Source organism: Phodopus roborovskii, unplaced genomic scaffold (genome assembly GCF_943737965.1).
Source record: "Phodopus roborovskii unplaced genomic scaffold, PHOROB, whole genome shotgun sequence".
Lineage (NCBI taxonomy): Eukaryota > Metazoa > Chordata > Mammalia > Rodentia > Cricetidae > Phodopus > Phodopus roborovskii.
The window spans coordinates 25,599,608-25,611,791 of NW_026126525.1; the positions used below are offsets into that span (position 1 = coordinate 25,599,608).

The following is a 12,184-nucleotide window of genomic DNA, read 5'->3' on the forward strand; positions in this document are numbered from 1 at the left end:
ATGTGACAGTTTAAACAAGAAATAAATGTACCCCACAGGCTGAGATACTTGAACACTTGGGCCTAGCTGGGGTGGGGTGGTGGTGGTAGTGCTGTTTGGGGATGTTTAGGAGGAGCAGACCTACTGGAGAAATTATGTCTCTGGGGGAAGGGTTTTCAGAGCACACAGTTTCTCCTTACTTCCTGTTCACTCTTGGCTTTGTGCTGTGGTAGAGACATGGCTACTCAGTTTCCTGCTCCTACTGCTATGCTTGCCACTTGCTGCCATGCTTCCCGATAGACTCTCTCCCTCTGGAACCATAAGTTTAAATACATTCTTTTATTAACATAGAGTTCTGCTGTTAAGACTATATTCAAATGTAGTCCCCTGGATGATAGACAGCAAATGTGGATGGATGCTACATAAGAGAAAAGCTTCAAATGGATCATGCTCTTAGTCCATCATGCTATGGGCTTACACACAGGTGTGAAAACCAAACACACCTAAATAATGGAAGGATATTTACATGCTTATATTATTTCTCATTAAGAAACATTATTAAAGCATAGTGTGAGTATATTAAATTAATTCACAGTATAAACACACTTTAAGGAGTAATTTTAGTTGGGAATAATAAAAATACACATATCATGTCAGTTAAGTACTATTAATACATATTTTGTTTTTTCACATATATGAAAATATACATGTAGGGCTCTTTTAAACTAAACATTTTTACATAAATATCCACTGATTTAAATAAAGGTTGACAGAGGTAGAATTTGTGTCACTGTTCATGATTCGCAGGAACAAGTACTTCAAATATCTCATTACTTTTGTGCTCTTATAAAAATCCACGTGGAAACTCACTGAAAACCATCACCTGAGAAGCGAATGAAGAGAAAAATGATACAGTTGTTCAATATATTAATAAAAACTTAATTCAACAGTGTTTTAAATTACAGCCTCTCATAAAACTTGCTTCCCAAATCTCATCATATTTAAGAAGCACCAGTCTACTTCTTGAAGTGCGTTGGACACATGAAGACAAAAGCAATAAAAACGTGATTTGGGGTTGCTTACTCACAGGGTCCCTCAGCATGCCTGTTGCCACCCTTGTTACGATAAAGCTCCAGGGGACCTTGCAAAGGTGACTGAGGACGCCGAGGGGGAGACGAACACACCAGGCAGCCAGAGCTTAAGTGAAAAGTTTTATTACAAAGGCAAGGGAGGGAGAAGGAAAAAGAAAAGAGGTAAAGAGACAGAGAGAGGACAGATGAGAAGAGGGAAAAAGGAAAAGTCCTGTCTGCCCTGGGGGAAACAAGCGGAAAAGTAAGAGGAAAGAGGGGGTACATGCCAGGTCTGTCTTTTAAAGGGTCCTTTGCACCTGGGCTGACCAGGGTACTGCCTGGGTGCGTTCTGCCAGGTGACAGGGGCAGGCCAGCGTAATGCCTGAGTCCTCACAACTGTGATTAAAGAACTACATACTTGGTCTCTGCCCCTTGTACCTGGCACAAGGCTCCCAGGAAGAATTTGAGCAGTAAGAGTGACTCTGGGATGCACATGAGAGGACCAATTAGGGGAGAGCTGCTCACCAGGAAGGTGAGGTTGGATAGAGGAGAAGGTCAAGGGCCCAGTCACCAATGACGGGTCAGTTTCTTACGCCAGGTACTCGAGTCTCTGTGGGCTAGAGGCCTTCCAGAGAGATGGACACGTGGAAGCTGTGCTTGGAGATGGAACGGAAGCTTGTACCCTGTGTTTGTCCGGAAATTCATTGGTATCGTTGTAGTAAAGTGTGCGCCCCTGGCAAATTCAATCAAACCTGGGAGGAAAACCTACGGGACCCTAGGTTTAACAGCAGGTGGGCCAGAGGCACACTCACCTGGGGTGTACTTGGCACCCGAGGAGGGAGGACCCTTGTTGACTGACCCCTTACCAATGGGATCTGACACTGTCTTCAGACAGAGCAGTTTAAAGAGTGTACTGAAATTTTAGGACAACTAGTTGGTGGGTTGTGCTGGGTGTGTGGTAGTAGGAAAAACATGCTCTCCTATCTGGGTGATGTTAATAAAAAGAAAATAAGAGCAAAAAATGGGTTATATATTTTCATTACTAGAGAGACACTAATCTGAGAAACCATTGCATGTGTGTGTAATTTGTTTCTGAGTGCTCATTGGAGAAATCCTTTAAAATTAGTTTTAGCAACATTACCCAGAAATATCTACACAAATGGATTACTGGTTGATAAACATGTTGCAACACTAAGAATTGTCAATTATTAGAAAATTAAAAGTTGTGAGTCTGTTAACAGCTGTAAAGGATTCTAATGTACATGGGCTGGGAAGGTTGTAAGTCTGGAAATGGAAGTGAGTGGTGGTAAGGGTGTGGAAACCAGAGCCTAGGCAGTGCTGAGGGTAGGAAGCAGCTCTCTGTGAAACATGCCCTACAGAGGTGAGCTAGCAGGTAAAGTGCCTGCTGTGAAAGAGGAGGGGCAGAGTTCAGATCTCTAGCACCCACACAAGAGCTGGCCCCTGAGTAACCCCAGAGCTGGGGGCAGGCAAGGAAAGATGGAATCGGGCTGGCCAACCAATCTAACCGAAGTGATGAGCTCAGGGTCCAATGAGAGGCCTTGACTGGAAAAGTAGGGTGGAAGGCAATGGAGGGAGACACCCAGCATTGACTTCTAGACTTTACACATTCACATACGGGCCGCACAGCACACCTGCATGTACACATGCACTTGTTGATCACGGGGGGGGGGGGGGGTCCCCAGCCCTGTTATCGGTGGCTCCTAAGAAGTCCAAGATAGCTCTGAGTCCCCAGGAATTTTTTTTTAGGGAATCTACAAAGTCAAGCCTTTTACAAATAATACCAATGAATTATTTGTCATTTTACTGGCTCCCATCCATGGGTTACAGCTGAGTTTTTTAGAGGCTACCTGATGGGAGAAGCTACAGGTACATCACAAACACCCAGCTTTGCTTGTGTAGACAAGTGGTTGTCCTGGGCAGTATGTAAACAATAAAGTTTAATTTTATTTAGAGAGACAGGGACTATTGGCTAAACATCCTACTTGGCCACCTGAAGAGCTAAACCACCAGAGACTAATGTGGAAAAGTGTCTTTTAACTTATTCTGAGGGTTTGTTAACAAAAGTTAACTGGTTCTTAAGCATCCTCAAAATAACCAGGTACCTTACGAGATCCATACCAGATGTAAGGATGCAATGACTCAAGGTGAAAGAGAAAAGTAAGTGTTGTAAGAATGTAAACATCATGGCAAAAAGTAGCTATCAGGCATCCTTAGCCCAGGACCCTAAACACTGGCCTCAGTTTGTGGAAGCACACAGCAACTATTGTTTGTTATGAGACTTTGAGTCTCTGAGGAAATGCTAATTATCTTCGACACACAGCTCTTCTATTAAAAGAGGCAAGGAAATGCATCACTTTAAAGAAACTGACTCAGCCATTTCTGTCAGTGAGTCTGCATTCTTCAGTCAGTATCTGTCAAAGCCAGGGTCTGACTCAGGCTTCTGTCCTATTTTCCAGGGTATAAGTACATCCCTTCAACCCCACCTCAGCCGAAGATATCCCAACATCACCTTCTTGGGATCAGATCCTCATGTTTACGGAAGCTTGCCCACTAAGTGACCTCAGCAATTTCAGTCCTAAGTCTATACTCAGGACACTTCCTAACAGCTATCATATGCCTGTCAAGCACAGAGCTCGATCTCATAAATGCACCACTGAGAATAAGAAGCCAGAAATGTACAATTGCAATGACAAAATCCAAAATCAAAGGAAAGCGGAGCTTGCAGCTAGAGCCAGGGGGCCTGTTTTCTCTGTCTTGGTGCATGTCAGACAGCTGTGTTCAGTTTACTCCCAGTGAGCTACATACCTCGGATACGGTACCGTTTCTTGACTGACTGACTGTCTGTCTGTCTGTCTGTCTGTCTGCCTGCCTGCCTGCCTGTCTGTCTGTCTGAGGCAGGGTCTCATGTAGCCTAGGTTGGCTTCAAACTGACTATGTAGCTGAGGATGACCTTGAACTCCTGACCTTCCTGCTTTCACCTCCTAAGAAGTGGGAACACAGCTTTCTGAACTCATTCCTATTGCTCCTTTTGTCTGGCCCCTACATTTTCTGTGTGGCTCAGACACAGCGGTGAGGGAGATCTACCACAGACAAGTCTTCAGTCAACCATCTGTATCCACCCCTCAGTCAGGAAAGACTCAGGCCCCTGCTGAGTTAGAGTGAAGTCTACACTTGCATGCATGTATCTCACCTCCACATACTGTGTATTCCCACCCTACCTTTCAAACCATTCTCCTCCCACATTATTCCCCTACAGCCTGCCATTCCTGCCAAGCTGAGTGCACTGTGTCTCTCCGGTCTGTCTTTCCATCTTCCATCAGCTATTATTTGTACACTGAATTTGGTACTTGATTAATATCATCCTGTGATATCTCAATTCTTAGCAATTTCCTATGGCTTTGATTCCAACTCCTCTTCAGGGCTAAGAATGAATCAAGATTTCTGCATGCAGGGCAAGTGCTCCTTTAAAGACCCACATTCCTAACCCTTCCCCTTTTAGCTGGATAAAATAGACACAGAGAGAAATACATGGATCACATGCTCAGTTGATAAACGTTTACAACTACACCTACCATGTATCGGCTGTCATGCCACCAACACATAGAACATCTCTGTTGCTTCAAGAAGTTCTCCTGAACACCTTCCCAAGCCATTTCTTTTTCCCTGATAGGGGCAATAATTCCAAAATTTTTACAACTACAGAACAACTTTGCTTGTCTTTAGTATATGATACATACCTTCCTGATAACTATGCATTTATATGTTCAGGAGAATGTACAGGAGATCTCAGAGTAGAACTCAGAGGTGATGTAGGAAGACCATGTCGGCGCATCTCTTGGATTGCTCGCTCTCTGTTGGTGAAGATCATAGAAGAGATTATATGTAAGCACTATCAAAACCCAAAAAGTGTCCTTACAGAATGGAAAAGATCTTCACCAACCCCACATCTGACAGAGGACTGATCTCCAAAATATACAAAGAACTCAAGAAACTAGAAATCAAACTACCAAATAATCCAATTAAAAAATAAAGAATTCTTAACAGAATAATCTCAAATGGCAGAAAGACAATTAGGGAAATATTCAACATCCTTAGTCATCAGGAAAATGCAAATCAAAACCACTCTGAGATTCCATCTTACACCAATCACAATGACCAAGATAAAAAACACCAATGACAGCTTATGCTGGAGAGGATGTGGAGAAAGGGGAACACTCCTCCATTGCTGGTGGGAGTGCAAACTTGTACAGCTGCTGTGGAAATCAGTGTGGCGAACTTAGAAAATCAGGGATCAACCTACCTCAAGACCCTGCAATACCACTGTTGGGCATGTACCCAAAGGAAGCACATTCACACCACAAGGGCATTTGTTCAACTATGTTCATAGCAACATTATTTGTAATAGCCAGATCTTAGATGCCCCTCAACTGAAGAATGGATAAGAAAATGTGGTATATTTACACAATGGAGTACTACTTAGTGGTAAGAAACAAAGACATCCTAAAATTCACAGGCAAATGGACAGAACTAGAAAAAAACCATCCTAAGTAAGGCAACACAAAACAAGAAAGACAAATATAGTATGTACTCACCCATAAGTGGCTACCAGACATAAAGCAAAAGATACCCAGCCTACAATCCATAACCCCAGAGAAGCTAGAACCCTCTTCCAGAATCAGATGGAAGCAGATGCAGAAATCCACAACTAACCAATGCAAGCTCCTGGAGTATAATCAAAGTGAGGGAGGAGTGATAATATGAACAAAGGAGTCAAGACCATGATGGGGAAAGCCACAGAATCAGCTGACCTGAGCTAGTGAGAGATTTGACTCAGGTCTGACAAGTGGAAAACCTGTATAAGATCCAAACTAGACTCCCTTGATATAGGTGGCAATGGTGTGGCTGGGACAATATATGAGGCCACTGGCAGTAGGACCAAGATTTTATAGTAATGCACAAACTGACTTAGTGGAGCCCATTCTATGTGGAGAGATATCTTGCCCAGCCTAGATACAGGGGTATGGGGAGTGCCTTGGTCCTGCCTTAACTAGATGAGATTTCCTAGGGGAGGCCTTACCCTCTCCATGGAGCAGATGAGTGGGGAAGTGGGGGGAGTGGGAGGAGAGGAGGGAAGGGGAACTGGAATTGGAATGTAAAAAACAAATTAATTAAAAAAAAAAAAAACCCTAAAAATGGCTATTGGGTTATTAGTCAATTAAATAACACCTACTAATGGAATTAGCATTTCTACCACTTTTATTTATTTGTTTTGTTTTGTCTTTGAAATGGGGACTTACTATGTTACCCATGTTACTATCCTAGACTCAGACTCAAGTGATTCTCCTGCCTCAGTCTTCCCAAGAAGCTGGGATTACAAATGGAGAGGATGCCTGGCTTAGCCTTATATACTTTTACCAAATCTGCAGGATTGAAAAAAAATATATTTGTTTTTATTTCATGTGTATGGGTGCTTTGCCTGCATGCTTGTCTATGCACAACACAGATGCCTGGTGCCTGTGGAGACCAGAAAAGGGTTAGTTACAGATGACTCTGGGCCAAGCAGCCGGTGCTCATAACCACTGGGCCATCTTTCCAGCCCCAATTTGCAGGGTACCCCCCCCCCCATCCAGGAGTATAGAAAATATTTCAATTAAAAGAATATGCATTAGAAAAAATTGTTCAAAGCAATTATGCTACAGCCAAGTCATAACATTAGGACATCAACAAAATAGTATATTCGAAGCATAATGATCACAATATATTTTTTTTTAAAAAAATAGGATACCAAGTATACATTCAGAAACATACAAATCCCCATAAGCCAGCCACGGTGGTACATACCTATAAAGCCAGCACTTGGGTGGCAGAGGCTTAGAAGGAGAGAGACCATGTCCTCAAAAATCAAACCAAAGCAAACAAAAGCAAAAACCAACATACAACTAGATGATAAACTAACAATACTAATAGTGATTGTGGGACAGCTTACTTTTTTCTCTCTGTTTTAACTGTTTATCTGTTAACAGGCAGTTCCCTCTCCTTTTGGACGCCTTCTGTGGCCTTTGGTAGAGTTAGGCACCCCGGTTTCACCCGTCCCTTCCTGGTTCCCCTTCTACCCTCACTCTAAGTCTTGGTTCTTACTGGACCTCTGCCCCTGCCTATTCTCACATCAGTGCTGTTCTCCAGAGCATGGTTTACAAAGTCCTTACTGATTCCAGCTGAGGGGAAACTCATCCTCCAATAAGTCAATACAATTCTACACTTGCTTCTGCCCCTGCAGTTACACATTTCTTACCCACTTCTTGAGATAGGGTTTTGCTATGTAGGGCAAGCTGGCCTCAAGCTCACAATCCTCCTGCCTCAGCCTACTGAGTTTGAGGATTACAGGTGTGTACCATCATTCCTGACACTTATTATTTATATTCATTCTTGTGTGTGTGTGTGTGTGTGTGTGTGTGTGTGTGTGTGTGTGTGCGCATGGATGTATCAACTCAAAAGCAGTTATTTAGAAGTCTATGTATGGAGCAATCACATAACAGTTTTATGTCACTAACTTGTCACTGCAGTCCCAGGCTGAGTACAGAGCTTTCATTTTGGATGTTTCCTTCCTCTGCCCCACCCCACCCCCTTTCTCATCTCTCTTTACACATAACTCTAGGCTTCTCTGTGCTCCAATCTCCCAAACATCGGAGACAAAAGAGCCCACTTTCTCATCACATTCTTTCCTGTCTAGAATCTGCCAGTGCCCACTGTTTCCTCTGTGGCTCCTCAGTCTCTGGCGTGGGCCTTTTCTTGAGTTACTCAATACAACTTTCCTTCTTAGCACAGTTCCTCAAACCTTTCCTGTTCTCAATATTACCACATCAATAACAGTTCAGAAGACTTTCTCTCTCCAGATTTCTCCCTCGCTCTAAGAAATGAGAATGAACATGCAGAACCCTGCTCGTGTACTGTGGTCTCTGAGGGATTAAGCACTGGACTACCTAAATTATTTTGCTGCCTCTTCCCACCCACAAGAAGCAGGTTTTGTCTTGAGGTTGGCTGATAGTGCCCATGAGAGAACTTCACTTAGTTTGACAGTAAAGAGCAGGGAAGATGTGTTCTCAAGGCCCTCGGCTTCTCTGAGGCCCAGGGCTAAGGAAAGGGGATGGATCTTTAACTCTGGGCCATTCAGAGCATGACGGAGGGTCTTAGGATTACAGAAAAGTGTACTTATCATTAAGAAAGACAAATAATTATATACAGTTTAGCACTCTATTTTCTAAATTTCAAAAAAAAAAAATCACCACAGCTTTCATACCACTGCTACAATAAAATTCATTTCTATTTGAAGTCATAACCACTGACTTAGCAGCAAACCCCTGACACTCCACACAGCGTATCACTTAAGTTTGATGCAAATGGAGTAGGATTAATTTTTTTTAAACGATCTAATAGGCAATTTTAGCCTCTTGAGAACAAATCCCAGGTGTCTCAGAAAGAACAACAGAGAAATATAACTTGGCTGTTGACTTGAAAAGTAGACTGATTTTAATTCATTTCTTTTTGGACACTGGTCTCCCACGCTAGCCTTAAACTCCTGATCCCTCTGCCTCAGTCTCCTGTATGCTGGGACACAGGTACACACCACTACATCTGACGTGGTTTACCTGATAAAGCAGGTTACGTCTCTGCAATATTTAGGGACTCAATGTTTTAACCTAAAGCAAATGAACTGAACTATGAGCATGAAAATGACTAAGGAGCAGGGAATATATTATAGAGGTTAAGGGCTATATAAACAGGTATGTTTGTATTTTAACAGTGGCTCTGTCATGTACAAGTGTGACTCCAGTTTCCTATCATGTAGGCATGCTGGGTGTACAGCTCACACCTGCTAGCTGCTCCTAGGATACGATCAGCAGCAGCATCTCTGAAATGCATTCAAGGCTTCCGAATGCACTGTATTTGGGGCCTCTTGCAGGGACCTTTGCTATCTCCCCATCTACACCTCACTGTCACCCCGTAGAATGCTGCAAAAAGCAGTCCTATAACAGAGTTATTTTCCTTACTGCAGGGATGCTATCTCTTACAGAATCTTTAGCTCCATGGGAGAATTAGCCAAGAAATTTATCTTATATCTTAATACTAAAGAAGCTCGCTATTTGCAAGCCATATTAAATCTCTTTGAATAGGATAGAAGATATGTAGGAATACTGTTTAGTGTTAAACAGAAATGTCTTACCGTTCATATCTCTCGTTTGAAATCTGCCTTTTCAGATTTTCATAATCTGCCTGAAATTGTGTCACTTTAGCTCGTAGCATGGAGGTTTCTCGGCTCTGGGTAGTTCTTAAAAACAAAGGTAAAGATCTCAGGAATAGAAATGAACAGTCTGTTTTGGAGGTCAAGAGCAAATATAAACAGAGGTGCTGCTTAAGAACAGACAAGGCTCTCTGGCTTTTCAACAGTGACCCTCTCAACTTCCGGCTTCTTTGGCATTCTTTGGGTTATTGTCAGTCATGGAGCTGGTGGCATATGCTGCACATGCAGCAGAACACGAACTAGAACAGAGATGTAAATTGGTCCTTCCTTGCCTCTTATCCCTGGAGGAACACTGTTTTCCATTCCCCAAGTCCCTGTAAAAAGCCCATTCTCATCCATGGTGATGGCCACTTATGAGGACCAGATGTCACCTGCTCTAAGCCTTTGTCCATCTATAACACAGCTCAACCTGACCCTCTGGAGCTCTGCTTACTCCTCAAATCCAGGTTCTTCCCTGAAGCTCACTCTTCCCCTCTCACTCCCACAGTGCCACCTGGAGGTGGGGAGGATGTACACATCTACAGCTTCATTCTTCAGATGTCCAGCAGCACCAGGCAAGAAAGCCAGGTCCGGGGATTTTGTATCACCCTCCCACAGTGTCCTCCCTACCACAGCACTGCCCCACACAGGTTGCTCCATGACACTTACAATTTGCTTTCTGAGAGGGTTAACTTCTCTTTCAGCAGCTGGATTTCTGTGTCCTTCTCATGGGAGGTCAGATGGGAATGAAATTCCTTATCTCTGTTCGTAGCTAACAACGATTCAAGATTTTTAATGGTCTGTCTCTCACTTGTCAGTTGTTTTTTTAATAGTTCTGACTCTGATTTTACATTTTCTAATTCTGCCATTGCCTACAAGAAAAACAAAGAGAAATTTAGTAAAAACTTAGGCTTAGTCTGAAAATTATTTATCTTACAATAGTAATTGATATCAATTTCCATTTTTGAATACTGGTTGAAGACTTCAAAACATTTCTTTAGTCATAAAAAAAGCATCACAGTTTTAAAGTTATCTTTGCTGTTTTCACTTAGGGCCTATTTGGCTTTAAGGCACGCTTCACCCCTCCAATGACTACCACCTCCCCCAGCTGCCAGGCCATGAGCTAATAAGGTTCCCTGGTCTATGCAGTAGGCTTACTCTTTGACCACTAAGTCAAACTAGTATCGTTATTCTCAGTACATGGACTGGCAAGTAAACCCTAAAGATATACTCCTGTGAGAGCACACACCAGCTTGTCTCAATTTGGGAATGGGGAAGTCCAGTAAAGGAGATTTAGTTAATTAATAATTTAAATGCCTTGAGATTTTTTTTTTTAAATCAAGAAAAATTCAACTATTTCACTCAGAAAAAAAAAAACTGTTTAATCTTTCAATCAAATTTTACTTTTAGACAGAAAAAGAATGTATGTTCCTGATCTACAGTTCGAAAATGCCTAATGTGTTAAGTACCATCTATTTCAAACCCAATTTTATCCTTTTTATTTTCTTATAGCACTGGGACCAAACCCAGAACATCATGCACGAAGGCGAGGACTCGCCACTAAACTACATCCCAGCTCATCCTTATGCTTGACAGAAAATCTTGGCAGAGAATCTGTAGTCATATTGAGTTATCAAAACCTTGCTGTCAAAACGACCTAACGGAGAACACACGAAAAGGGAACGTAAAGTGCAACCGTGCCTAAAGGGTCCCACAAAGCAATGTGCCCGACACTGTCTCAGCACCTACCCTCTCCAGATCCAAACTTTTGGAATTCAGCTGTTGGGTCATGAGGTCTTTGCCCGTGTCGAGCTTAATGCAAAGTTCTCGGAGAGATGACATATCACTTAACACTGTTGCCTTCTCATTTTCAAGACATCGCAGTTCTTCTTCTAACCGAGCCATGGCTTTTGCCATTGATGAGATCTGAGACTCGTAAGCATGATGTGCATTTATGTGCTGAGTAAAGAAAGCAAAGCATGAAGATCCAGTCATTTGAGTGCAAGCCTTCAAAGACAGCTTCAGGAACTTGTGTGTCCACAAATACACTTCAGAAAAACAAGTGCCAATTTGTATACATGCTATAACATTCTCAGGAAGTAATGTGCTATTTTAAGATGGCCTACTTAACACGCGCAAAAGGAAGAACATATAATTATTAATTATCATGACTAAATATCTCATGTATACATTTAGAAGAAACAAACATGAAAATTATGCTAAAATAGTGTGAATATGATTTTAAAGGTTTTTTTCATAAATATTCCTTGTTATAATAGTATTTTCTCATGAAATAGTAACATTTTATGTGAATATACTTATATATATTTCCAAATCATTCTTTTAAATTCAAAACTTTAAAACTAGAGTTTATTTTAAAACTAAATCCTTGAATTTATAATTAAATTTAGTTTAGTTTCATTGGCCAACTTTATAAGATTTCAGTAATTTTGAAATAATGAAAAAATTGAAATACTGATAAGACTTTCCTAAATTAACCCACTTTAAACTTCTTATCATTTAAAATTATGCAATAGTTATTAATTTATGTAAATTCCACTTTGGTGTTTCAGGAAGACAGCCACTCTTAAAAGGCTAATTTTTTCTTTTAGTATAGTTCACAGAAATCAATTAAAAGCCAATATTGTACAATGAAGATTCTTAGATATCATAGCTACAAAAAAGTAAACACTTGAATTTTTCAATATTAGTACACTGAGCAAACAAACACAAGCACATGAAGCCAGACTAACAATGTGGTTCACAGGTAGGACACTGTCCTAGCAGGCACAAAGGCCCAGAGTTCCAGCCTCCGAACTATAAAAACAAACAAAAC

The 12,184-nt window shown here is 41.6% G+C and overlaps 1 protein-coding gene across 1 annotated transcript in view; it reads right to left on the bottom strand.

The window, feature by feature from the left end:
* Positions 1 to 419: 419 nt before the first annotated feature.
* Cep135 (centrosomal protein 135) overlaps positions 420 to 12,184 on the bottom strand; it is a 54,769-nt gene continuing 43,004 nt past the window's right edge. Inside the window, exons 22-26 of the mRNA XM_051198188.1 lie at positions 11,098 to 11,307; positions 10,018 to 10,220; positions 9,292 to 9,396; positions 4,808 to 4,921; positions 420 to 862 (exon numbers count right to left, since the gene is read on the bottom strand). Coding sequence (XP_051054145.1) covers positions 4,819 to 4,921; positions 9,292 to 9,396; positions 10,018 to 10,220; positions 11,098 to 11,307 — 621 coding nt within the window. The 3' untranslated portion in view covers positions 420 to 862; positions 4,808 to 4,818. The remainder of the gene's footprint in view (positions 863 to 4,807; positions 4,922 to 9,291; positions 9,397 to 10,017; positions 10,221 to 11,097; positions 11,308 to 12,184) is intronic.